The sequence below is a fragment of the Ochotona curzoniae genome, unplaced genomic scaffold (assembly GCF_017591425.1).
Source record: "Ochotona curzoniae isolate NIBS_2020 unplaced genomic scaffold, NIBS_Ocur_1.0 contig_430, whole genome shotgun sequence".
Taxonomy (NCBI): Eukaryota; Metazoa; Chordata; class Mammalia; order Lagomorpha; family Ochotonidae; genus Ochotona; species Ochotona curzoniae.
Genome location: NW_024466219.1, coordinates 17,343,407 through 17,371,238, shown reverse-complemented (window position 1 = coordinate 17,371,238; position 27,832 = coordinate 17,343,407). Strand labels below are relative to the sequence as shown.

The 27,832-nt window shown below is 51.1% G+C and overlaps 1 protein-coding gene across 2 annotated transcripts in view; it reads left to right on the top strand.

Moving 5' to 3' along the window:
* PLXNA2 (plexin A2) overlaps window positions 1–27,832 on the top strand; it is a 188,549-nt gene that overhangs the window by 17,023 nt on the left and 143,694 nt on the right. Inside the window, exons 3-5 of one of the 2 annotated variants that reach the window (XM_040985603.1) lie at window positions 2,274–2,281; window positions 5,186–6,406; window positions 10,803–10,985. In XM_040985603.1, coding sequence (XP_040841537.1) covers window positions 5,219–6,406; window positions 10,803–10,985 — 1,371 coding nt within the window. In that variant the 5' untranslated portion in view covers window positions 2,274–2,281; window positions 5,186–5,218. Of the gene's footprint in view, window positions 1–2,273; window positions 2,282–5,144; window positions 6,407–10,802; window positions 10,986–27,832 lie in introns of both variants that reach the window. The other variant, XM_040985604.1, reaches the window with a different exon arrangement.

Genomic DNA, 27,832 nt, shown 5'->3' with positions numbered 1-27,832 from the left:
GACCTCACTGTTGACCCCAAGCCACAAGGATTCCTCTCTCGTGCCTCCCAAGGATATGCGGGAGCCTCCTCCCACGTGCTTCTCTTACTCCTGGGTCATTGGTGATGAGCTTGTCTGGAATGGAAGCTGTGTGTGTGAAGACAGGCGGTAGCTTCTGGTGAGCCAGGTGACTGGGTAGAGATTGTCACCCAGGGCTGTCCTGACATGGGTGCATGTCACCTCTTCAGGGAGGGATGCAGGAGGGGGGCGTATGTGGGCAGAGACCCCTGGCCCTGTTCCGTCTTCTTGCTTCCCCCTTCCCTCTCTGGGGTGAGAGATCGCCACTTAGCTTTGCATAGCAGCACGGTGTCTAGGGTAAAAGTGACATTCGATTAATGAAGCAAGCACAGCTGGTAGAGCAGTGACATCTAAATTGTTCCTTTGGTCCCGTTATTTTCCATTGGAAATTCTCACTCTCTCTCTTCCCCCTCTCCCCGCCCCCCTCTCCCTCTCCCCTTTACATCGCGTGCATAAAATACGCTAATAACAATCTTGGTGTCTGTGCATGAGTGACAGCTGAAATAAGAAAAAGACTAATCGTGCCTCCTGCAGCCCTGTCACATGGAGATTAAATGAGTCCCCCTACCCACCGCCTCCCTGCAACCCACTGCCTCTCCCCTCCTCTCTCTCTCCTTCTCTCTCTTTTCTCCCTCTCTCTCTCCTTCTCTCTGTCTCTTTCTTTCTTTCCCTCCCCCCATTCTTTTCTCAATGAGCACCATGGGCATTTGAATAATAATATTATAGACACCATCAGGGTGACAGTGGGGGAAAAAAATCAGCTGAAACCCATGATTATTCCTTCAATCTAATAATTATTTAAATACCAGATAACTCCTTTCACTCTAATTGAGACCTTTCAGCTGCCAGCATTGCCCAGGCCTTCATGCCTGCCCTCTCGCTCACCTTGTGTTCCCCAGTGTGCCAGGACCACGTCGGAGGCCAGCGGGAAACAGCACGGCACTCGGGCTGTTCACGGGCAAGAGCGCAAGGGACACGCAGCCAGGCAGCAGCATCTCTGGTCCAGAGGGTTTCTTCCTCCTGACCTGTGATTCATAGACACCTTGCACCAAAGCAGGCTGCAGAGGTCATGGGGACCAGTCTCCTGCCTCTGAGTAAGCTTCCTCCCAGACACTGATTAGGAAAACTCAGAGTCACAAAAGTCCACAGCTCCACGGCCAGCTGCCTCGAGGTTACTCTCTCGAGAGGGGCTGTTCTGCTGCAAGTCTAGCTGCAGTCCCTTGTGCTGCAGCTGACACTCTTTGGGAAGAAGGTGCTTTCTGTGCTTCTGCAAAACTTCACCTGTCTATGGGGTGGGGACCCCACCACCAAGTCAGGGGGGTGACGTTGCCTGGGCCTCTCAGAAGGGAGCCTTTGTGGTGTCATCTGCCTCATTCCTTTTGCCCATCAGTTCTGAGCCTCCCTGGATCCTCCTGGAGCAGCTCCTCCCTCCCCAGGGCCCACACCACACTCTGCCCATCACAGGGCCACCATCCACTGCCTTGAGGGACAGTGTCACCAACTCTCAGGTGGAGGGAGTGCAGAACTTTTCTGTCACCAGACCTGAGTTCTGACCCTGAGTCATTCGGGGTCACCTGAGCAATGCGCTTTCTTTTCTGTGGGCTTTGGCTTCTCCGTCTTTAAAAAAATAAAATAATCATTGTGCATTGTAGTGATCATATCATCTCCTTCAACATCCACCCAGAATGTCTGCTTTCAAGGTTGACCACTGGAGAGGAGGGCCGGGTGGGGTCAGACTCTCCTGCACCTCAGAGAAGGAGGTCGGAGGAATCCCAGGAGAAGCTGCCTCTCCTCTGACATTACAAGCTTTTATGCTTTGCTCCCTCATGCCTTGCTCCTAGGGGTCCCTGGCTTGGGAGCTGCCTCACGTGCAGGGATGGTATTAAACACCATCCATTGTGGCTATCATGAAGCCCACCAATACCAGGATAGTGGTGGAGGTGAGATGGGAGCTGGTGACAGTGGTGATAGGAATGGAGAGGGCAGTGATGGTGGAGTTAGATGGGTCCAAGAAATCTATGAATAGGGACTTGGCATCCATTTGTCAAAATCAGATTTGTGTCTGACTACTGCACCCACCTAGCTGCTTCCACAGAAAAGCGCTGAAGCGTACGCACTCACCTCTGAAGAATAGCGGGAGGAAAGAGTCCTTCGCTGAGCTCCCCTGGAAATACCTGATTGGTATCTATCATGGGATAGATACCAAACTCCTCCAGATACAGAGGTCTTCCAAAGATTCAGAGAAAAAAAATGTATTTTGAAAAGACTATACATACTGCAAAGGTGAATGCATGTTGAACTTTGCAAGTGACCCAGGTGCTATTCCAAGCTTTTCATTTGTATCAACTGATGTCATCGGCATCCTCCTTTGAAACTGATGTTACTGTGACACTCATTTTCTATAGACAGTGAAATGGCATAACATAACAGCCAGTACCTCCACCCTGTGTACATGGTTGTAACTCCATGTGAGTCCAAACACCCAAGTTCAGAGCTCATATTGAACCAGAGGCATAGAACCAGGGCACCTTTCTCCCTGTTTCTGAACTCAGGCAGGCTTGATTCTTGCCTACTGGGCTCTGCTCTGAAAGAACTGCTTGGTAACCTCAGCATTGGCATGGAAAGATGGAGTCTTTCAACTCACCCTTGGAGTTAGCCATCCCATGAAGACCATGCCCCCAGGGTAGGGTGCAAAGCCCCTGTACCCCTTGCCGCAGGAAAGAGCTTCCTTTTACTGGTTGATTCCCTAAATGCCCATTACAGCAGGGCTAAGCCAGGTCAAAGCTTGAGCTGGGAATTCAATCCAAGACTCCCTGGAGTGTGGCAGGAACCAAGCCACTTGAGCCTCCCAGGGTGCACATCAGCAGGAAACCAGAATTGGGAGTTGAGAGTTGGTCCTCAAAGCCAGCACTCCGAGATGGGATGTAGGCCTCTTTAACTTCTAGGCCAAGCACCTGCTGCTGATTCTGTTTTCACATTAACTTTTAGAACTACCCTCTCATGAAGAAAAAAGCACAAATCAGGAGTTCTGCTGGGATCTCCAAAGTGACAGTGGTAGTTAAAGTACGTGAACACCCAGTGTGCCAGTGGCCAGGCTAAAGGGGTTCCCTTTCTAGTTTGGTTGACTCCCATTACAACCTGAGAGATAGTACGCATTCTGCCCATTTCTGTCTGTCAGGAAGGGAGATGAGATTTAAGCATTTCTGCTCTCTGAATCTGTTCCCAACATCTGCCCAACACAAACCTCTCCCTGACCAAGCTGCCTTGGGAGGAGACTGGGCAGGGGAGGTCAGAAGCTGAGCATGGCCTCACAATGTGTGTGTCCTGTGTTGTGGTCTCTCTCCTTCACCCACCCACATGGTCAACAGGTACATGTGAGTTTGTTGGAGCCAAGGCAGGAACACACAGCCCACAGATCCAATGCCATAGGACCACAGAGACTCTTTATAAAACCCTTAGCAGGGCATGGTGACAGTCACCTTCCTCCACCTCCTCACACCCTGTGTCTAAACACAGCTCCCACCCAGACCGGGGCCTGCAGGAACAGCCTCCTGCAGCTCCCTGGGCAGTGGGGGAAGCTGAGCATTCTGTTATTTCCTCTCCACCGGCCCCTCTTGAGGAATTCACGTCCTGCTACCGGCTGCAGGACATGGCTAAAAATAACCTCTGGGTTGCAAACCAAAAGCTTTGCCTGTGTGTGTGTCTGTGTGTATGTGTGTGTGTGTGCGCGCACGCACGGGTGCTGGAAGGGTTGTGTCAGAGCTGCCGAGGTCAGCTATACCACATGTCTTCTTTCCAAGGAAGCTAGGACCCCATGAGTCACCCCAGACACCCTGGTGCAATTTGAAAGGAGGATGGAACCCGGAGCCCCACCCTGGCACCATGGTGGCTGTCAGACTCAGGACCCATGGTAGAACAGAGCAAGAGGATTGGGGAAGTTCTAAAATTCCTTAAGGACTAGCGCTTTCTCAAGGTAGTTAGTATCTTTTGTAATCCTAGTCCTGCCCAGCCTGAGTGGGGGAGCAGGAAGGGACAGACAGACCTCTCCTAAGTTATTGGGGAAAAGTGTCTCCCCTCTGTGCTAGGGTTTCCCTTGCCACTGCCACCTCCTGGGCCTGGAGTTCTGTCGGGACTTGTCCAAAAGCTTACAGACGACCTGTCCAGCTAGAGGAGCCAAGGCCAGCCTCGGGCTCTTGGGAAATCTGTGAATCGTTGATTTCATGGATGCTTAAATAGTCACGAGGCCCAGCAGTGGCTGCAGGAGACTGAACCTCAACTTGCCTACCTGTACGCCTCCTCGCATCTTCCCATGCCTAGAACTCCCACCGCAGGTGGCTGAAGCCAGACTGTCCCTTAGCCAGGGGGTAGGCTCATTGGGCTTTCCTCCTGCGGAGAGGCAGATGGGAGGCAGTGGCCAGGTGTGCACCTGTCGAAGAAGGTATGGGCTTTATCAGTTCCACTGCCCATGGTTTTCAGCCTCCCTGATGGCACCGTGGGCATCTTAAGACCAGAATGTATTTTGCTTTTCTGAAGTGTTCTTGGGGCTGAAGAGCAGAGCTCCTTGTTTCTGGACAAGAGGCTGAAGGGCAGGAAGGGACAATGCGTGAGAAAGAGAAAGGAGTGCCCACACAGAAGAAGGAATTGTGTCCACTCTCTCAGGAGCTGGGGAGTGCCTTTGCCACTTGCGGTTAGAAGACTCGTTTCCACTCCACCAGGAAGACACGGGAGATGGGGCAGGGTGTCTGGCAACAGTCCCGACACGCACCATGAGTGACTGGCTGGGTGAACTGGCAGTCTCCTCACCTCTCCAAGAGATGAAAAACATGCCTATAGAAGACAGAAATAGAGATGCTTTGTAGAGAGAGAAAAAAAAGTATTTTTATAGTGTAAAGGCTGGAGACCAAAATAGATAATAGGATTCCCTGAGCATCCCTAAGAGGGAGAAAGTCTTAAAAATAGAAAGCCTGAAATGCAGAAGGCAGAGAGAGCCCCAGGGCCAGCCAGGCCAGGGTCTGGGGTCAAGTGGTCTGAGCCCGGCCTCCAGGAGCACAGTTCTGATCTGGTCGCATTGGCCTTGTGTTTTCCAGGACCATGTGAGCGCCGGCCCAGCCAGCAGATGAGGACCCAGAGGAGCTGCCGACCGGTCCTTGTGCCTCTCAGGATGGAGCCGAGGCAGCCATGGCCACGAGCCCTGGACGCGGACAGCTGGCCCCTGGTCCTGCTCTCAGTGGTATGGGTGCTGCTGGTGCCCCCAGCCGCTGGCATGTCCCAGTTCAGCACCTTCCACTCCGAGAACCGGGACTGGACCTTCAACCACTTGACTGTGCACCAGGGCACGGGGGCGGTGTATGTAGGGGCCATCAACCGGGTCTACAAACTCACGGGCAACCTGACCATCCAGGTGGCTCACAAGACAGGACCGGAAGAGGACAACAAGGCCTGCTACCCACCCCTGATCGTGCAGCCGTGCAGCGAGGTGCTCACACTCACCAACAACGTCAACAAGCTGCTCCTGATTGACTACTCAGAGAACCGCCTGCTGGCCTGCGGCAGCCTCTACCAGGGCGTGTGCAAGCTGCTGCGCCTGGATGACCTCTTCATTCTGGTGGAGCCATCACACAAGAAGGAGCATTATCTGTCCAGTGTCAACAAGACAGGCACCATGTACGGGGTGATTGTGCGCTCGGAGGGCGAGGACGGCAAGCTCTTCATCGGCACTGCGGTGGACGGCAAGCAGGATTACTTCCCCACGCTGTCCAGCCGCAAGCTGCCCCGCGACCCCGAGTCCTCGGCCATGCTCGACTATGAGCTGCACAGCGATTTTGTCTCCTCCCTCATCAAGATCCCCTCGGACACCCTGGCCCTGGTCTCCCATTTCGACATCTTCTACATCTATGGCTTTGCCAGCGGAGGCTTCGTCTACTTCCTCACGGTGCAGCCCGAGACACCCGAGGGCGTGGCCATCAACTCTGCCGGGGACCTCTTCTACACCTCACGCATCGTGCGGCTTTGCAAGGACGACCCCAAGTTCCACTCGTACGTGTCCCTGCCCTTCGGATGCACGCGGGCAGGCGTGGAATACCGCCTGTTGCAGGCCGCTTACCTCGCCAAACCCGGAGACACGCTGGCCCAGGCCTTCAACATCAGCAGCCGGGACGACGTGCTCTTCGCCATCTTCTCCAAGGGGCAGAAGCAGTACCACCACCCGCCGGATGACTCTGCCCTCTGTGCCTTCCCCATCCGGGCCATCAACCTGCAGATCAAGGAACGCCTGCAGTCCTGCTATCAGGGTGAGGGCAACCTGGAGCTCAACTGGCTGCTGGGGAAGGACGTGCAGTGCACCAAGGCGGTAAGAGCACGGCCCTGGATCTGCCTCTGCTGTGTGTGTGTGTGTGTGTGTGTGTGTGTGTGTGTGTGTGTAACAGAAACTGTTCCCTGTGCGTGCCCTGTTCGCAGACCACCAAGGGCAAGAAAGAGAGGAGAGAGGCTCGTGGCGTCCATAGTAACCACTCTCACAAGGTCCTACTTACACCACATGCTTGGACCATGTTGGCTGATGCATGTGATCATTCTAAATAGATGTGGCAAGTACCTACCCAACAGGCAGCTGCAGGCTTCAAGGTGAAACTTACAGCCCAGCTCTCTTTTCTACCCTCAAGGAGCTTCCCTGGTCATGAGACAAGACAGAGTGTCATACAACATAGCACAGGTCGGACAGTGATGGCTGCTATAGATGGATAATAGCAGAGAAGGCGGAAGGCAGTAGCTGAGAGGGTCGACTCACCAAGAAATGGTATTTGAGGGGGCTCAGGAAAGAAAGAAAGTGAGCCATGCAGGTGTCTGCTAAGGCATTCCAGACAGAGCAGCAAGTGCAGAGGAATTCAAGGCATGCCTAGGGTGATGGAGGAACAGCGAAGGAGAAAAAGAGCAGATGAGGCCAGTCTCAAGTAACGGAACCTCAGCGAGCACATGCAGGCTCCGGGGATGACAGGGGAGGGGCCGCATAGGATCAGAGTTAAGTCAGATAAGAGGGAAAAAAGTCAAGCATGACTGATTGCTTACAAACTGGAGAAGGTTCAGGGGTCTGGGCACACAGGAGAGAGCAAGGAGGGCTTGCTGTTTAGAGCTGAGGACAGCAAAGAGAGGGAAATCAGTGGTAAGCACCTGTCGGAGGGGCAGGATTCTGCTGAAGTGCTCAGCGCAGTGCCCTTGTTCTTCTCTCCTTCAACCCACCAGTAGACCCATCCCTGTACCCACTTAACAAGAGGGCATAGAAGGTCACCTGAGTGTCGGTATCAGGCACCGGGGAGGCAGACTTAAAAACCAGGATCACTGCTCTCCCAGATCTCATAGGAGACAGAGAATCAAAACTGCCGGCCACGTAAGTAGTGACTCAGAGTTTGGGTCTATGAAACCAAGAGCAGGGTTCAAATTCTATCGGTGCTGCTTCCTGCTTCAAAAGTCTACCTTCTCATCAGTGAAGTAGGAATCGTCATGGGGTAATCAGATGAGATGACATAGTGAGATCAGCACACAGCCAGTGTGTTAGTTACCTGTCTGCAAGTGTGACAAGCACCAGAACAGGTGTCCATGCCAAGTGCCAAGCTCCTGATTTGTGGCTTGGGGAGCTTCAAGAGCCAGAGACCCTGACAACTGCCTTCTGAGGGCCCCGGGGGAAGGGCACTTGCTCCTGAAGCAGGAAGCCCTATCTCGCAGACTGTGTCTCTGTCCTGGCCAGCATTTGTTTGGTGCAGGGGCACAAATGTTAGGATGATCAACCTTCAAGTCCAGCAGTTTCAGAGTGAATGCCAGGCCCACTACTTACTTCCTGTGTAACTTTGAGCAACTTAAGTACCCATTCTGAGTCACCGTTTTTCATCTCCAAAAGACAGGTTATATAACCCTCTTTTCACGGTTCTTATGAAGAAGAAATAGAAGATTTATGTAAAATGCTGAGCACAATAGAGGGCACATCATGAACATTCAGTAAATGGGCAGCAATGATTATTGTGAAACACAGTCATAAGAAGTTAAGTATTGTCTTAGTTGTCTTACTTGTAGAAGGTTGGGTTAGGTAATCTACAGAGTTCTGAGCAACTGAGATTCTATAACTATGACCTTAACCAGTGAGGAGGAAATGCAAGGGTTAACCCATTACAGAATCCGGTCTGGCTCCCAAAGCCCAGCGGGCTCTTGTCGGGAGGAAACTGCTGATTCCTGCCGGCCTCTGAGCCAGAGGAAAGAGGAAGACGACACCCTTCTGTGCTCCAGTCCCTGTGCAGAGAGACAAGCCCGGGCTAGTGACCAAAACACTGTGAAGGAGAGTGGGAGAAAGGTGACAGCAGGTAGGATGGCTACCTCAGAGCAGACAGCCCCTTGTCCTCTGGCCCTCTGCATCAGACTCCCCAGTGCAAGCTTGGCAGCAAGGACTACAAGAGGAAGGGCCCTTACAGAGCCATGGAATCCAAAGGCCCCAGCCCTGCAGGTGCAGAGACCACTCTGTTTGACCTTGATGTGGACTGAGAATCTGTGAGTGAAGCTGTAATCCCAGAGTTGACATTCCCGTGGCCTGAGCATTAACATGGGCCTCTCTGATCAAGGCTGTGCTGGCAATTCAAACATCCTCACACCTGGTCCTCACCACGATGAGAATACATTAAGAATCATCATCCCGCTTTATAGAGGGGCAGCAAAGGCCCTTGGTGGCCAAGTCAATGGCTCCCATCCATACAACCCTAAACAACCCAGCAGGAGTTTGGATTCCCATTAACCCGTAGAAGGTTTGAGTCCAAGCCCTTCCTGTTGAGCCTTTGGGCTTCCAAGCAAAGCTGTGCTCACCATCAGAGCAAATGCACAGGGGCATCAGATGGCTAAGAAAGTATTGAGAAAGACATTGAGGCAAGGAAGACACATCAACCAATTCCAGGGCCTTGTGCTCCAAACAAACCATTTCTTTAGAGTATGGGAGACTCCAAAATCTGGAAGAAATGGGCAAGCAGTTCATAATCACAAGCACCTTTTTGGGTTTCTGTCAGCAATTTTTTCAAATCTTGGGTGACACCTGTGGCCACACTCTGCAGCTTTACAAGCACCTGCAGAAAGTGGGAAAGAAAATGAAGCTATGCAGAGTCAAAAAGAAGTATGGCCATGACCTGGGTCAACCCTCTTACTTGGCAGAAGAGAAGACCTAGGCTCAGAAAGAGTGAATGATGTATGTGGGGAGTGGTAGAGAAAGCACCAACATCTGGATTCTGTAGCACTTACCAGGGGTAAGAGGAGAAAGAGAAACAGCAATTGCGAAAAGTGGTGAGTGAGCAACCTGCTCTGCTGAGGGTCTAGGAGTTCCCACCCGTGGCATCAGTTGCTGGTCAGGTGTGTCTCTGCAGCAGGGGTTGGCTAGGGAAGGCCTCCATTGCCTAGCATCCACCAGTCCCCATGGGCAGGCCCTCCCAGCATCCCGTGTCAGGTCCCTGGACGCAGAGATGCTCGCAGCCGTCTTTCATGCGCTGGCTCCACGCAGCTCCATCTCCTGCTCTGCCCAAGGGACTTACATTCCTTATATTCCTGCTGTGTGGGGCTCCCTAGTACCCAGGATCAAGGGTCACCCTCGACTAATGGTTTCCATTCCTAAAGAGGCAACCCACCAAGTGGAGCAGCCCTATTCCCACCAGCAGCAGGAACAGCGGTACACTCCATGCTCTTTAAAACACAGCAGAGTTGGAAGGAAAGTCCCTGGTCTAAAAACAAACAAACAAGCAAAAAACCTAAACAAACAAACAACAAACAAAAACAGGCTGCAAGCCTAAAAACCAATTATTCCAGGGGAATGAGGCTGCCAGTGCGTGCTGCATCAGCAGGTTCTTTCCTGGTGAGGGGCTGGGGAGGGCTGTGGAGTGGGGTAGCGGGTACGGTGGGCAGCAGGCTTCTCCCTCATGCTTTCTGTGTTTCCTGCAACAGCCCTTTCCTTCCTCCTCTGGGGTGCCTTTTCAGACCCAAAAGGAACAGCTGCAGAGGACACATGCTGACTCACAGCCTGCAGCCTTTGCCACCAGATTCCACAAGACCTCGTCAGATGGGATGTCCCAGAGCCCAGCTGTGTCCTCAAGAAACATGCAGTGGCCTCTGTCTTCCCTCCCCTTCCCTACCCCATCTGCTTTATTTTACTTGAAAGGCAGAGCAACAGAAATGGGGGAAGAGAGAGACAGATTTTCCATTGGTTCACTCTTCATATGAGGAACCTGGATGAAGCTCCTAGCTGCTGGCTTCATCCTGCCCTAGCTTTGGCCATTGCAACCATCTGTGGAGTGATTGAGTGGAGGGAAGATTCTGTCTCTTGCTCTGTAACTTTACCTTTCAGATAAATAAATAAACCTTAAAAACAATAAGAAAATGTCCCACAAAATGGTACAGGTCATGAGCACATTGAAATAACCAGAAAACGAGGCCAGGCAATCAGCTTTGTAGATGGACCGTGACTCTCCAGGTAGAAAGCTGGATACAGCTAGTCACTTCCAAAGAGTGGCAAACTATGCTCATTTCTTTATCTTCTTTGCCTGGGAGCCAGGATGGGCTGTGTGAGTCCACTGGGACAGAGCTGTTTACAGCCTGTGTTGGCTTCTAAGCCCCATGCCTGTGGCTCTCTGAAGCTTGGTGTCCTGGGGCTGGTGGTTGGGGCAGGGAGAACGTAGAGTGAGCTCATCCTGCTTGTACAGCCATTCACCCTCTTTCCTTCATCTTCCCTCCAGCCGGTCCCCATCGATGATAACTTCTGTGGACTGGACATCAACCAGCCGCTCGGGGGCTCAACTCCTGTGGAAGGTCTCACCTTGTATACCACCAGCCGGGACCGCATGACCTCTGTGGCCTCCTACGTGTACAATGGATACAGCGTGGTTTTCGTGGGGACCAAGAGCGGCAAACTGAAAAAGGTAGGTGTCTGTGAGCTTGGATGCCCCAGGCTGTTTGGCATTTTACCCAAGAGACTTCTTGGAAGGCAATCATGGTAGAGACTGAACTGTGGGCAACTCTTGCCTTTTTCTAAGGACCAAAAAAAAAAAAAAAGCAAAATGGGGAGAGAAGGGTTAACTCTGTGGCTTGAATTCTAGCTGCCCCTCAGTCAGTGGGTGTCTGGGGAAGACAAGCATGTTTCAGTATTGCTCAGACTTCAAGAAATTAGGAAGGCAGGTGCTTTGATTCTCTTGCATTATAAATCGCCCGCGTCCTAAATCCTGCCTTAGGACCTGCAGCGTCAGTTGTATTGGCCAGGCATCTGTGGCAGGCCAAGATTCTGATTGGAGTACATGAAGCATCCCCACCTAAGCCACTGGTGAACGTGGTAGTTGCTGCTGTCTAATGGTCTGTGATGCTCAGATAAGAGGCCCATCGTTTCTCTTCCTGCAGTTGCACGCTCTTCCCTCCCCACCTCTCTACCCAGACCTAAGTGCCGGGAACAAGTGGGCGTCCTATCCTGTGCCTGCCTAGCACCTATGCCAGCTGGAAGGAATAAGCCATCTGGGGCTGGCAGCATGGGAGGCTTCTGGTGTGGCTGGCTGAAGTTGGTGGCTTGTACCTGCTTGTCTGGTGCTTTGGGTACAGAGGGAGCATGGTCTGGTTCATTGTGTGGAGTCAGAGCAGCCACATTCTTTCCAGTCCCAGTTAATCCTCTTTGCCCCAAGCTTACCCTTCTGGCCACCTGTCTGTAGTCCAGCACCTGTGGCTCACAGCACCTCCTCACACCTCTCCCTTTGATGTTGACATTAGCCCTAAAGCGCTTTCCCTCTAATCCTGTTAGAGCCTGGGAGGGTAACACGGGCACTGTGGGAGACCGGTGGCCAGGAAGATGCCCAAGGAAGAGTGGCCATGTTCTGTCTGAACTGAATTACTCCCAAGAGGGGCACAGAGGGGTGTTGTACATTTCAGAGCTCTCTGATCTTCAGCGTATTGGAACTGTTGAATGGTTTCTTGACTCTCTGGAGAGGGCCCTTATGTTGCTGTCCTCTGTCATCCACCCTACTCGGGCTCGTGGGGCCCTGGTTTGGCTTCTCAGCATGTGGAAGGAGAATGGGGTATGTGTGCATGGCCTGAGTTTGTTAGCCGAACATGGGAGAGTCTCCTTGTTGCGCAAAGACCCAATAATGGCAACTTCTACCGGACACATATAAGCCTGGACCCTTGAGGCTAGCTTCTTCCCTGCTCAGCCAGGGCTACCACATCCAGTTAGGCAACTTGGACCTGGCATGGGGGTTTGGGCAGAGGGATCAGATGGGAACTTGCGTTCAGCCTGAGATATCCTCATCGTGTCATGTATCCTACAGTTTCAACATCTTCCCACTGAGGCCCCTCATGCCATCATGTACTCCTAGCAGGCCTTTTATCTCTCAGTAGCACAAAAGCATGTTGTAGAGACTAGTGGCAACCATCACCAGCCTAGAGCTCAGCATGCTGCCCTGGCCCATCCCTACTGCCTTGGGTCATTTCTGTGGCTCCATTTGGCTCCATTTGTGGCTCCTGCAGACGGTTGATGCTTGATTCGTACTTTCCTCCTTCCCTCCTTGTGAAGATCCTTACCAGTGCTCCCTCCTGGTGTAGGTTCCCCAAGGTGCTTTGAAAAGTAGAACCCTTCACCAGGAAACCTCAGCCATCATCTGTTCCCAAACCTTCCTTGTTCCCCAGGGAAACTGAGGCCCAGAGAAGAAGCCGTGTCTTGTCCAAGCACAGAGTTCCAGGACAACGTGTTCCTTGTCCTAACCCCCCAGTTTGGCACCCTTGCCCCTCCTGGCAGCAGCAAAGGAGCCTCAGGGCTGGAGGTTGAGCACAGCCATCGGGTCTGGACTTGCTGTAGAGTTCAGCCAGGGGCGAGAGTCTGCACCCTCGTCATCCCTGGGTCCCAGGGAAAGGGTGAGTGGGTGGATGTTGAGTGAATGGATGGGGAAATGAATCAAGGTGGGAGGAATGACCCAGCCAGCCAGATGCACAGAGAGCCATGTGCCCATGACCTTCCCCATGGCTCTGCATAGCACACAGGGGTCTTCCTGGCATCTTCCCAAGCCACACACCCCCGCTGGCCAAGTTCTCTGTGGAGGCAAGGGCAAAGCTGGGGGCATGGCAGCCACTGCTTGCTCCAACCTGTCTCACACTCTGGCCTTTCTCAGCTGCTCCTATGAGCTCATAGTATTACCCACCCCCTTCCTCCTCCATGCCACTCACCCTTCCTCTCCACCCACATGTCTTAGAGGCACCTGATCCTCACACCCAGCTCCGCTGGCCACCCATTCATTCACCCGCCTGCCGCCCCACCTCTCCAAAAAAACATTCCACAAGGAATTTATGGAATGTCCCCAGGAAACCCAACCATGGTCCAGATCCCATAGCTCTTTCAACACAGGAAGGAAAATAATGAAAAAAATAGCTAAGAGTTTGGAGAGGGGAGGGAAAGCTGGGTGCGTCAGAACTGCTCACCCCTTCACTGCCCAGCCAGGCGTCTGTCAGGCTGTCCAGCCCTCATCCACTGTGATCTGTTGGAACAGGATGTCCCAGCCTTGGCCAGTTCAAGGAAACAAAAGCTCCCTAGCTGCAAGGTGCTCCTTCCTCTGTGTCACATCCACTGCTTCTCTGAGAGACACCCTGAGAATACCACAAGCCAGGCCATCATCTGTGCAGCCACAGACCTGTGGAACTGGCAGGTGGAACAAGACTGCCACAGGAGGATGTGCCATGGGTCAGCGCATCACAGGCAAAGATGCATTACAGGCGTGCAGCCAGTCATGCAAAACCAACAGTGCTAGCATTATCCATCCATACAATTGTCGCGAGGCAGGAGACTAATACTAACTGGGTTTGTTTAAAGGCTGGGTCACAGAAAACTGATGGGCGAGGGAGGAGAGAGAAGGCTGTGCAGGACATGCATGTTACAGTGGGAAGCTGCAACGCACACCCCAGGATTCCTAGCGGGCACAGACAAGAGTTTGAAGACTGCACAAGTTGAAAGGGAAGCTGAAGCCCTAACGGCATCAAGTACAAGGGCAGAGGGGACTTCCGCTGACCATGGGTTGACCTGGGCCAGCTGGGTGACACAACTGCAGCTGAGTTCAGGAGTGATCACCACGTTGATAGAAGCTAACAGTGCTAAGGTCATGGGAAGCGTAGACTCCACTTGATGCAGGAGTGAAAGAGGGTGTTAAGCAAACTAAAGGGCAACGTCAACAAGGGCTGGGAGGATGTGGAACCTGTGAAGGGTGTTTTTAAAGATTTATTTTTATTATTTTTTCCTTGGAAAGGCGGATATACAGAGAGGAGAGACAGAGAGGAAGATCTTCCATCCGATGATTCACTCCCCAAGTGAGCGCAACGGGTCGATACTACGCCGATCCGAAGCCAGGAGCCTCTTCCGGGTCTCCCACGCGGGTGCAGGTTCCCAAAGCCTTGGGCTGTCCTCGACTGCTTTCCCAGGCCACAAGCAGGGAGCTGGAAGGGAAGCGGGGCTGCCGGGATTAGAACCGGCGCCCATATGGGATCCCGGGCGTGCAAGGCGAGGACCTTTAACCACTTGCGCCACCGCGCCGGGCCCGAAGGGTGTTTTTAAAAGGATGTTAGTCCAAGAAAAAAAGAATGAACGAGGCAGGACGTGAAGCAGCTCTCATCAGATAATCTGTTGAGTATTTACGATGTGCCTGTGCTGTTTTAAGAGCTTGCGTCTATTGACTCATTTAATCTGTCTATTACTATTATGGGGTAGGTACCCTGCTAATCATTTTACAGGGGAGTGGAGAGAGGCCAAGAAAGAAATAATTTTTTCAGAGCCACACAAAGTTAATGGCACAGCCAGATCCTGAACCTTTATCTGGTTTCACAATGTGCATGCTTAGCATGATGCCACAGAACATGAGTTAGACATGTTCCATGCTGCCCTAGAGGTCAGAAGAGGGTCAGCGGGGAGGAGTTGCAGCACAGCAGCTTCCAAGTTAGCGTAAGAAGGTCCTTCCTGCCAGCCTGCCCTGCGCGGGAAGCACTGATATGGGAGGGAGGCAGTTCCATCAAGGATGCTGTGGAGGCAGCCTGCCCTGAAACCCGTAGCCTGGTCAGTGTTTCTTCAGACTCCTTCAGTGAAGTGGGGCATGAGCAAGGAGACGTCATACCCGAGAAGAGCAAAGAGGGGGAGCCCAGAGCACCCTGGCTGTGAGCTTGCACACCGGTGGGTTCTGACAGCAGATGGCAGAGAACCCAGGAGCAGGTGGGAGGCATGTGGCACACACAGGTGAGGCACGGCCAAGACAGGAAAGGAGGCAGGCCCTGGGAAGGATACAGAGTTGGGCAGCGCAGGCTGTGATGAATTCCCTCATACTTAGCAGAAGGCTGTGGGAATCCAGATAACAGGATAGGAGGCTGGAGGGAGAGATCCAGAAACTAACCTGAAGGAGTTCTTTAGGACTCAGGCAAATTCCAGGAGACAATCCAAGTACAAGTCCTGGGGCACAGGTGAAAAGGGGCCTAGCCGAGCAGGTGCAATACCACAATGATTGATGGGAAGGAATATTTTGGGATTCAGGGTTTGGTCCTTCTGACTTCTTCCTTCTCTGTGCAGCTGCTGAAACTGCTGCTTTTGGCCCCATTTCACATCCTGTGGGCCTCCTGGAGGAAGCTAGAGGGATATACTGTCCTGGCTCTCTGGCTGCTCAGTTCTGGGGTCCTTCAACAGCAGCAGAAGCTATTGGCTCACTGTTCTCTCTCTCCCACTGGAAACCTTGCCCAGTGCTCAGCCCTCAGTATCTGATGTGGGAACATCTGCTCAGGTGTCCACTTTGAGATTCACAGATCCTGGGAGATGGGCCTTCCTTTTCATCCTCACACCACCGCAGCCTTCCACATCACTCCTCATCCTCACACCGCTACCAGCTCCAACATCTCTCATGTGTGAGGTGCTCATTCATTGACATCAAAGGTACCAGGCACCTATTTCATGCGACTCCCACGTGCACTGACAAGGATGGACTTCTGTTGACAGAGCTGAGACTCCAAAGCCTGACAGTGGGAAAGGAGGGTCCATAGTAGCAGAGGGTGTCAAGGAAACTTGTGGTGGGTAGCAATGACAGGTTTTGTTTTGTGATTAGTAACATCTGGAAGAGGGTGAATGGTGGGCTCAGAAATGTTGGTTGGTGTGGAGGAACAAGACAACCCTTACATTGTTGCCTGGAAGTCTCCAGAACAGCACCTCCATCTGCCTCACCTGAAGCAGAGGTAGGCTTGTCTGTTGCGGGGGCTAGTGGTCAGTATACCAGACAGGCCTCTGTTTACATAACTCCTGGGTCACTTTAGCAAATCCACAGAGACTTCTCAAGGTCTAAGGATGGCCTTGGCCTCTTTTGGCCCCACCATGTTTGCCATTAGCTAACGCAGGCACCCCTAAATGCCTTAAAAAATCATTTGGGAAAAATATTTATTTTACTTATTTATTTGAAAGGCAGAATGATGGAGGGAGAGAGAGAAGGAAGAAGGAAGAGAGACAGAGAGAGAGAGCTCCAAAGGTTCTTTCCCTCTAACGGCTGCAGCAATCAGAAGCAGAAGCCAGAAACTTCATCCGGAACATTTTTTTCCTCCTGTCCCTAAGGGATGGACGAAGCCGGCTCTCCAGGAAGTGCTGACGTCCCAGGCCTATTCTTCTCTTGTAATCTCACAAATGATTTACTAAGCAAAGCCAGGAAAGTTCTGAGCTTCTTGCAGTAAGGAGCAGCTTGGGCTTTGGAAAACATCCATCAGCAGCCCTAAAGTGTTAACTCTGCAGGTCCCAAGGCTGTTGCCCTGTGGCTTAGAAGTACTGAGCACCTGCAGGATACCTTTCCATTCCTCACTCCCTCTTCCTCAAGCACATCACCCAAGGATGGCCATTGCCTCCCTGAGTCTCTGCCCCATCTTACAGATCTAGGAACTGAGTCACTGGGATGCTCTCTGTCTTCCCCCCTTCTGTGCACACATTCCAGCTCTAGCAGCAATGTTGACATTAGCAGTTAGTCTTCTTCCTCCCAACACAGACGTTCCTAACCTGTTACTTGGCATCCCTCCTGGGGTGGAGTTGCTTCGGTGGATGGAAGACCAAGTTGGGTGAAAAGCTGAGAAACACGCCTTTCTGTTCATGCTGCCCTGCTGAACAACAGCCACACCTTGCTCCGAGTGGAAATGATTCAGTCCTCTCTCGGTGTGAACACTTGATCGAGTCAACAGCCAGGACTGTGGGTCCAGTTCTAGGAGACCTAATGGGCCTCCTCTCCAGGGGGAGGGGGCTGAGAGGAGGGCCTTCATGGAAGAGGTGAATGCTGGCTCAGGGAGTTCCCTGTCACATCCCTAATAATGGATTTGGCTCCCTGCCCAGGCTCCCGCCGCCAAACTTGCTGTTTGTTTTGTTGTTGTATAGGTCTCTTGGGTCCCAAGAACTGGTCTCCCCAAAGCTAGGAAAGGCTGTGCTTGGTATGAGGACGGAGGCAAACTAGCAGCATCCCTGTCCCTTCCCTCTACCTGACCATGACAGGTGTATACAGAGGCTGTTGGTTCTCTCCAGGCTCTCAGCTGACCCCTGGTAAAGGAAGAGCTAAAGCCTCATTTCTTCTTGCCTCTCTCTGTGCAGCTTCAGACATGTTTAAAGGCCCATCTTGCACAGCTGATGAGTAAGACCTGAGGCTGGGTGTCCCCATGGCTGTTTGGCCACGTGAGCTACTGTAGCTCAGAGATTTGTTGTAGGGCAGATGAATCGTGGGCAGCTGAGTTTCAAGGGTCAGGGGTGCAGTTATGAAAGGAGCTCATAGAACCCAAGTGGCTTAAAGACCTTTCATGGTTCTCAAGAGGTTGAGGTACCAGCATCCCCAGAGCTCTCAACTTCAGGGAAAAAACAACCCACATATTGCATGCCTATGCCCTGTGAGGCCAAGAAGCCTTGGTCAGAGGGGTGTCCGGAGACCACCAGGTCTGGGCTCTCACCTTCAGCCAGCACCCAGTTTGCACGGTGCGGAGGATTTGGATGTATGATCCAGTCTGGATCTCAGCCTGTTAGTAGCATGACTAGAACTGCCCGTAAAACGAAGGAAACGATTGTTGGTGAACTAATCCCAGGGTTCTTCCAGCAGTCTGTGGAAAACAGAACTGAGAGACAGGCTTGCTTTGGTATACAAAATTTTGGTATTCTTGCATAGGTTTTTCATGAGACACCTTTTCCTTGAAATGTTTGAAATACCCTTGTATTTATTGGATGCCTATAGGGTGCCACACGCTGAGTGTGTAGTAATGAGCAAACCTGTCAAGAATGTCTGCTCCTTTTAGAGATGATCCTGTGGAAAGACAGGCAAAGCCCACACAGAAGCACAATGTTCAGTGTGTTTAGAAGGTGACCAGACCCAATGCAAAAACACAGCACAAGGAAATCATTCAACAGGAGACTTAGAGTGTGGAGCTGGGACACATAAGCACCTAAATATGACAACTGTTACTTAACACATGAGCCGCTACTGTTCTCTTTTGTAGAGTGGGGTGTGAGTACCACTTGGCATGCTGACTGCTAGGATTCAGTGAGATCACATATGGAAAGTACTTCATGTTGTACCTGGCACCCAAGTGTTGTCTACTGCTGTGAGCAGCTTTGAGGTATCCCTCAAATTGCACCTGCAGGGGGTAGTGAAGCTGTTGGATCAGGCTTCTTTTCAGTGACATGTGTGCAAGGCCGAGGTAGGAAGAGAGTCCTGCCCCTTTCTCCAGCCTTGAGTCATGGGAAAAAATACTTGGAAAACTGGCCTGACTGAGCTGAGCTACTGTGGCCTTGTCGGACTTTGGCACCCAGATGCATTAGTCACCAGCAAGAGCTTTCCGAGTCCCCTACCACCAAACAATGCACACCAGCCCCCTCCCTGGGGTGGAGCTGGGGGAGTGTCAGTTCCGATCTGGCAGTTTTGCAGAGTTAACTAAAACAAGAATGGTCTCTGCCTCTGCATGCTCTCCAGCCAGCCGCCATATCCTAGGGCCGCACAGCTCAGCCTCAGATGAACTGTGTGCACTGGGGATGCTGGGGTGGAGGGATCTTCCTCCCCACTGGGCCGCTAACTCCTGCTGTACAAAGTTGCCTCATGAATCAGATGTGGAGAATGTGAAAGAGCTGATGCAGAGTTTGACATATAACACAGCAGGTGGTTGATAAACAGAGGCCTTGGCTGCCCCTGACACTCTTTCTACTGGTGTGACTCCTAGTTTTATGACAACCATTTCTGTGCCGTGACCATGTTTGTCTTCCAAAGGCGTAAACTCCTTTTGCTTGTATTAGTTTGTTAATCTCGTTTTCAGATGGTCAGGAAGGGGTAAGAGAGTTGGTGTTCTTAAAGATGGTGATGGCTGAAGTATAGAGATGATATACGTACTAAGGGTCACATGGCAAATCAAGTGCAGAGTTGGAAATTGGAACCACAACTCGAAATATTTCATGATGGATTAAGGTATACTTATGTACATCATTTGCATGGCCCAAGATGATCAAACTAACAGCTGGGGTTATTCAGCTTCACTTTATTTCTCTTTGTGGTTACCCTGTTCTTTCTTCTACCCAGGAAACATGTTCCTAAGGTTTTTCCTGGGATTCTGCACTCTTCTGATCTCAGGAATGTCCCTAACCTCCACAATGCCAGAAAAGTTCAGGAGCTGGTATCCCTGAGCCTCTCCCAAACAGCTGTCACCCTCCCACATCCGCTTCCGGTTTCCACTACAACGGCTAGTACCACCAGCTGAGTGTGAGCATCTAACCTGGAAAGAGAAATGGCATCCAGGGACATTAGCGAGGAAGTACCAACTCCCATGCTCTACTATTCTGGGAAGGGGGCACGAGGTGCCCAAGCCAGGAGAGAGGCCAGAGAGCAAGACCAGGAGTCCTCCCTTCAATGTGTGACCTTGTTTAAAGTTAAACAAGTCCTCCCTTCAACATGTGACCTTGTTTAACTCTTAAAGAAGACCTTGTAAAAAGCTCCAGCCTACTACCTTTGGGCATGTGAGATCTGTGTTGATTCATTTTATGGAAGAGACAGCTGAGATCTGGAAAAGTTGAGTCCAATGTTCAAAACCACTCAGGTTCTGAGCAGCAGGGGCAAGACTGGAATGCAGGTCTGTAGGTACTGATTCGGCCTGGGTCCTTTTCTGTATCCTAGGAAAGAAAGTCCCCTCTGCGTGTCCTCAGGGGCAAGCGTTTCCTGCACAGAACCTCCAGTTGGTCTGGGGAGGTCATTCCCCAGGGCAAAAGCCCAACTGAGCTTCCCATGCCAAACCTAACCATGTAGCAACGTCAGAAGACTCCCGTCCCTGAGCCCTCACTCCAGGTGGCTTGAGGGACCTTGCCAAGCAAGGAAGGAGGTCTGCACACCCCACACGATGCTTGCCTCAGAGCTAAAGACATTCTGGCAAGCCGCAGGATGCTGAATTGGGAAGTCAGGTTCCCACATCTTCCATGGCAGTTGTCTTTCCAGGTCGCTGTTTCAGTTTCTTTCTTTCTCATCTTTTTCTTAAGTTACTTATTTGAGTCAGTTACACAGAAAGAGAGAGCAAGCAAGAGAGACAGAAATTTTCCTTCTGCTGGTTCATGTGTGACACAGCCAAGTCAGTCCAAGCCAAAGCCAAAAGCCAGGAGCTTCTTCTGGGGGTTCCCCACATGTGTTACAGGGACCCAGGTGCTTCAGCCATCTTCTGCTGCTTTTCCCAGGTCACTAGCAGGGAGCTGGATGGGAAGTGGAGTGTCAGGGGCTCAAATCGGGGCCCACATGGGATGCCTGCATTGCAGGTGATGGCTTTATGTGCTACACTACAATGCTGACTAAACATAAGCTGTAGGCTAAATATTCTGTGAAACCTTTTCCATCAAGCCTTGCTACATAAGAATCATTGTGTCCCCTATACATGTGAACAAACTACGATTCAACGAAGTTAAGTAACTTAGGGGACTTCCATCATCACTGAGTCCTGGAATTTGAATCCAGAGCCCTTGACTGCAGACCTGTGCTTTGTAACCATTTTAACTACTCATGTCTAGCGCTGCTGGACTTCTCGAAGTCTGTTTGTCCCTCTGGAGCCCCCTGCCCTGCCACCTGTCTCACAGAGTGCTTCAAGAAGAGGCCTGACACAGGTGGAACAGACTTAGCCTGGGCACTGCTCTGCATGAAGAAACCCTGGAAACGGGGGACGTGGCAGCTGTCACTTCGGCACACGCTGCCTGGTGTCCCTTCCCTCGGGCCCCCTCCTCTGGGTCCCAGTGGGTGAGGTGGCAGCCCTTTGTGCCACACACAGTCCCAGCTGACTCCCCTTTCTGCAGGCATCTTTGTTTGCCCTGAGCTTTCTGAAGGGGAGACAAAGGCGTGTTGCTGACAAGGCCAAAAGCTGCTGTGTAAAAGCGTGAGGCCAGAGCCCATCACCCACGCATCTCCAGGAGCCCCCGGGCTCTTCTTCAAAGTCATTGTCTGCAATCTTTTGTGTGCCAGTCATACCCATTCAGAGCCAGCCGGGCAAGGGTTTCAGTGGGGAGGAGGGGAGCACTGAGAAATGGAGTCATTTTGATCTGGCACAATTGGAAGAGACATTAATGCAGTAGTTAACTGAGACCATGGCGGGTCGGGGGGATGGGCCCAGATGCTTGTTCTCTGTTTATGGGGCTTATGCAGTTCCATCAATATTGATGCCTGATGCCTTTGATTCTGACACTAATCATTGCTATGAATTAAATTTGCAGCCATATAATTAGGATTGCTATTAATAGGGCCCTGAGCTAAGCACTACGATGTGCCGTGTCTTATTCTTGATAGAAAATGGCATCTTTGGAACTCTGCTAATGGGGCACACCTGGGATTTGCCAAGAATGATGTGAAAATTATACATTCTATATTTGTATTGGACCTTTGCTGGAATACCTGCAGGCAAAGGTGAGGCTTGGGAAGGTCCACTCTGCTTGGTGTGACGGGCAGCAGTTAGGGGATCTCCCATCCAGAGCCAGTGATGATGGTTCATGGTCAAGTCTCATCCTGTGGCCAAGAAGCTCATCTTTCCATCTAACCCCATACTGGTCAGTTTAGGTTGAGGGGCTAGATGCTGTGCTGATGTCTTTCTCAGACTTCCAGGTGGCTAGGAGCCAACTAGGACAAGAGGCATGTTTTCTTATGCACTGAGCTCAGTTGAGAGAAGCTGATGAAACCCTTTAGGGCTTGATCTATCTGGGCCTCGTGTCTAGGTGGATAACTGAGAAATCCCTCCCTCACACTCACAAATGATCAGGGTTCCACTCTGTGAGTCCCCTGGGCAACCGAGCCATTAGTCTCACCCATGAAGGAGCCCAGGGCTGCCCACAGTGGGGCATGGGAATGCTGTCCCATGAGATGCTTTCCCAGGTAAAGTGCAGCATGCTCTGGTCTCTGACTGCAATCAGGCCACAGCTCGGCTGGAGACCCTCTGGACCCCGTTCACTCTCAGCTTGAGCAGTCCCATGGCATCGTACATGAGAGCTGTCCACTTTTCTCCAGCAGTGGCCCGGGGTTGCCCTCTTCTGTCACTCAGGTTTAGAAGGTGAAGCTGTTGGCATAAGGGATACAGTAGGCTCCGTTCATTTAACCTTCAGACTGAAAAGAATTTTCCTGCCAAACCATCGTCTGTTGTTGTTTTCTTTTTCTTCTTCTTCTTTCATATTTTAAATCACTGTAAGAAGCCCCAGGTTTGAGTTCAAGTTCTAAATATTATTTACTAAGAGTGTGCCCTTGGCTAAGTTATTTAACCTCTTAGACATTTGAAGTTGGGAATGCCTACCTTTCAAGGGGGAATAATGATAAGAGTTATAATAAGGTTATGTAGGTGCCTCAATTCCTTAGCATAGGTCTTCTGTGTCCAGTAGGATGCCCTGCCCCCTGCCTCTCATAGCTACGCAGACACACGACAGGGAAGTCTTACTGCCTCCCCGCCCATTCATTCACCTGCTCTTGCTACTCAAGGAATTCAGGAAAAGTGCTGCTCTTTGTTCACCCATTTTCAGGGCCAGCACACAGAAAATTTTTCCAAAGCAAGGGGTGCACTGGAACCTGAATCCTGAATGCTCACAGCACTTTACTCTGCTGGCATTAGAATACTGACAAGGGGCTTCTTGCTCCACTGATGTAGGTGCCGCTTTCCCTGTCTCCGTTCAGCTGGCCCAGGGTCATAGGTCATCTCAGCAACAGACTTCAAGTTCAGGGCTCAGTGCCCTACCATGACTCCCGGCGTTCAGTGCTTCCCAGATGGGGAACTGGGCAGGAACATCCTACCATCACCCACACCACAGGCATCTACATGATTTCTCTTCATTTCTGTGGTCTGCACGTTCAACAGTTTTGTGTGAGTGAGTATCTAAAAGCAAATGTGTGGCTACATGGTGGTTGGCCAGGGACCAGGTTCTCAGCACAAAACTTTAGGAAACAGTGTGTGTGGCTGAGTCGTTGTGCACCTGAATTTCCCATTCATAATCAAACAAGCATGGTTTACTCTTCACACCTGAAGTTGAGTAGAGATGAGGATTCTTGTGGGGTGATTGTTGGTGTTGCTGCTATTTTGGCTCCTGCTAAATGCTTTTAGTATTGGAAATCAGCCCAGATTGGAGTATGTTCACAGTTACTTCCGTGTATATTCAATCATATATTCAATGTAGCTACATTCACTGTCATTCAGATGTACTGTCACTTGCAACAAACTTGTTTGGTATTACCAAAACAACCAAATCTGACTCACTCTATGAACATGGTGGACCCGCAAACCTTCCCCACACCTCTAGTGTTTCCAACCATCTAAGTGCTGCCCTTCAAGCCATAAAATGTTGGGTAGCTTCAATCTCAGACAGACTGATGTTGACCCCAGAGAAATGAACACAGACAAAAATGGGGAGAAAGTACACCCAAGCCCACCCCATCAAATCAAGAGATAAGAAAGTCTGTCTCCTTCTTGGTGCCTCCCCAATATTTATGTCTGCAGGCAGGCGCCCCTGGGCTGCAGCCAGTCTGTGTATTAGCATTAGTCCATTACGCTTTTTATGATGCATGTTACCCACCCCTCACCCCCCTCATATAACATTTTATGACTGTCCTTTTCATTTCTGGAAAGAGCTTCTCAGAATGGCAGATGCCGGCCTTTCCCACTCTTTGGGGAGCCATTTGCAGGCTGCCTGTCCCAGGCCATAAACAACGGGAGATAAACCACAACCCCTGGCAGCAAATGCAAACAAGGCCAAGGAGGTGCAAACATGGAACGGGCTGCTGGGGGTGGGGGTACGTGTGGTGGTGCTTATGCAAGCCCAGTGGCTGGTGGGACAAGTGGAGGCCACCTCTGCAGATAACCATAACATCCAATAAGCTATCCTACACCTTCCTTCCCCAACCTAAGACATGCACCCCTTCCCTCTGATTGGAAGCAGCAAAGTTTCCAATCAGGAGCGTAGTCTCCCTCTGGCATCATTGTCTCTGCCAGCTCATGTTACTACTTGGATCACTTTGTACCATTCATCTCCTGCTGATACTTCCAGATCTTGCAGCAATTTCTTGCAAGCTCCTCCTCCTTCTGCTACCCACTCTCCTGTGACACCTCCCCTCTCCGATACTCCTCCTGTGCTTCATGGCCAAGACCAAGTCTTACCAATCCATCACCGATGCTTCTGGCTCATTAAAACTTCAGCCTGGACTCTGGTGGCCATGGCAGTGGTATTTATTTATCTGAGCTTTAGAACTGCACCCACCAGCAAGGCACTTGTGACGCTGCAGGAGACAGCACCTGGAGCCAGCTTTGCTCCGCAAAAGGCACCCCTGGGAGAAGAAAACCAAATTTTGAATGAATAATTGGTCTAGTGGAGATTTCAGATTCTGCCTACATACACAAACAGCAACTGAAAGCAAAGCAGGGGGTAAAGGGGTGGGCCGGTGGGAGGTGCTGGAGGACTGGCAGCAAAGCCCTGCATAATTAGCACAGGAGTGGGCTCCTTTCTCATCAGCCCCATCTCAGCAACAGGACATACAGGAAGAGGGGTGAAGGGGCTGCCGTCCCTTTTTTCCCTCCTTGTTTGGTTTTGGACCCTGCATCAAATGGAGGCATGTAGATGAAAGTGATGTGCATTTAAAATGTGTGTACACATCAGACTGCTGGAGATAGTAGCTATTGTTTTGCGTGTATGGGGTTTTTTTGGGTTTTTTTTTTTGCAGTAAGCTGCTAAATTATTTATTGGGCACTGGGCTTTAATCTCATAAACCTGCCTGCAGGCCCCGGCACCAGCAGCCCAAGCAGTGCATAAAACAGGTACAGTGGGCAGGTTATCCGGAGCATGCCTGCCACTGTGGATGGTGATTGTTCATTTTCACTCTGCCTTTCCCCCAGATCAGCTCATTAACAGCAGGCAGACCCTAGAAAGAACCTTCCTGTTTTCCCATCACTGCAAACTTGGAAACTGATTGGCATCAAGTAGCAGACAAGGGCCCCAACCTGAGCGCCAAGTGCCAGGGGAGCTGTGGCAAGAAGCTGTTCTCAGAACCTCTTTCCTCGCCTGAAGGATGGAGCTAAGAAGAGAGAGCAAATGACTCCAGGAGATGGTCCATTGCTGGACCGTCCAGGGCGTGCCCCTAAGCTGTTAGTGTAACCCAGGGTCCCTTCTCACAAAGTTTAGGCATGAATGATCCTGAGCCAATCTTTTTATATCTAGACCTCAATTTTCCCCCCCTTTAAGTAAAGCGATCATTAATATCCTCCCTGGCTCCCAAGCCTGAGGGTAGCTATCTTGGCATGAATGTCCTGGTCACTCTGTAAACACCAACATGACAATAATATCCCCAAGCTTTGTTTGGTGGATTTAAATTCTACTAAGAGTTTTCATGTCTGTTTCACTGAGGTTGAGATCATTCCGTAACCCTGACATTCCCGTAGGCTGCGATCTTGCGAATAAATAACTGACTCGTGGTGGTCACAGGCTTTGCCCCCCCACCTCCCTGTAATGGCAGGGACATTGGAGCCTGGACATCGCCCACTTTGTCCGTGCTAATCATCATGCATGCATGTGAGCTCCCTGGCACTAGGCAGGTATGGAGACTGAGGCACAATAGTCCCTGACAGCCAGTCCCCTAGGGCTGCATTGGACTGTGAGCACCAATGCCCTCATTGCTGAAGTGTAACAGATGCTGATGGGTCGTGCTTTCCAGAGTCTCTGTTCTCTTGGAGCCCCGCAGGTGATGCTGGTTCTGTCTGGATTTCGTTCTTCAAGGAGGCAGGGAGGTTCCAGAGTACAATGCATGCAGCAGGCAGTAGTTGCACACATAGGATTTTGATCTGTGTGCCTGGATTCAGGGGGCCCATGACCTACCCACCCCAAAGATTTTGCAAACATCTGAAGGTATAGTTTGTTTGTTTGTTTGTTTGTTTTGGTTTTTGGTTTTTGGTCTAAAGGGCCCATAGCTTCCATCAGATTCTCAAAGCTGTTAGTGTTTGTCTAATGGGAGTGTTTTCATATAGTATGACTTTGAACTCTGGGGTGACCACTGCTAACCCCCAATTTCACCCTTCTTTGGCGAGAACATCTTGCTATCATCTCTGTTATATCATTGTCAGGAGTATAATTTTTGTTTGTTTAAAAAACAAAAGTTCAAATGACAGACTTCTTGCTCATCATGTGCTGTGTGCTTGGGGAACAGGTATCCAGGCAGCATCCACAACATCTCTCTCTCTCTCTGTCTCTCTCTCTCTCTCTCTTTCTCTCTCACTGATGCATATCTACACACCCTCCCCATCCCCAAACCCAGCAATGGCAGCAGAGAAAACTAAGCCTGAAAACAATCAGATCAGAGCCAAAAGGTAAGACCTCTGAGGGCCCAGGCCAGGAGAATGGGTTGGGACATGTGGAAGGAGTGACCTGCTGAAGGGCAGAGGCTGCGGTGCAGACTGTTAATCCTATCTGGTAGCAGAGACTAGGAGATGAGGCCAAGTGCTGTTAGGGGTCCTATCAACTGGTGAAACTCAAGCTGCCATGAGAACAGCAACTGAATTGCCCCATGTAACCCCTAGCACCTCCTTGCCCAGTCAACACCTCCTGGATCCGCAACCTGCTGAGCCGTCTCTCCTGCAGGAAGCCGCCTTCCTGGGTGCTCCACAGCACTCGCTCTTGTGGCTGTCAGAGCACAGCACAGCGCTAACAGGAGTCCAGACCTAACAGCCAATGGGACTGGCTACAACTCCTCATCTGGGCCCCTTTAGTGCCTGTGGGTTGGGGTGAGAGTCACTTTGTTTTCTCACCAACAGTTGCTGATAATAGCTTCTACTTTATAGCCTGGTAAGGGCCATGTGAGAAAACATCATAGTGCAGCTTCCAAATCAGAACCAGGGTTCAGAAATGGTCCCAAGGAGGATGATGGTGGTTGTAATTTGTGCCTTTGCTTTTCCCAATCCTTCAGTACATTCAGCAGTTTTGCAATAGGGATTGAGTTTATCTTTTCTATGCCTAGGACACCAGTCGATGTCACAGACATTCAAGAAAAAAAATTAGTTATTTGAAAGGCAAAGTAATAGTGAGAGAGGGAGGGGTGGGCTCTTCCAAGTGGTTTACTCCCCAAGCATCTGCAACAACCAGGGCTGAACCAAGATAAAGCCAGTAATCAGAAACTCCACGTGTGTCTCCTGCATGGGTGGCAAGAACCCAAGTCCATGGCCCATCATTCTCTGACTCTGAGGGTACACACTGGTGGGAAGTTGGGTTGAAAGGTAGATTTGAGATGCCTACTTACCAAGTAGC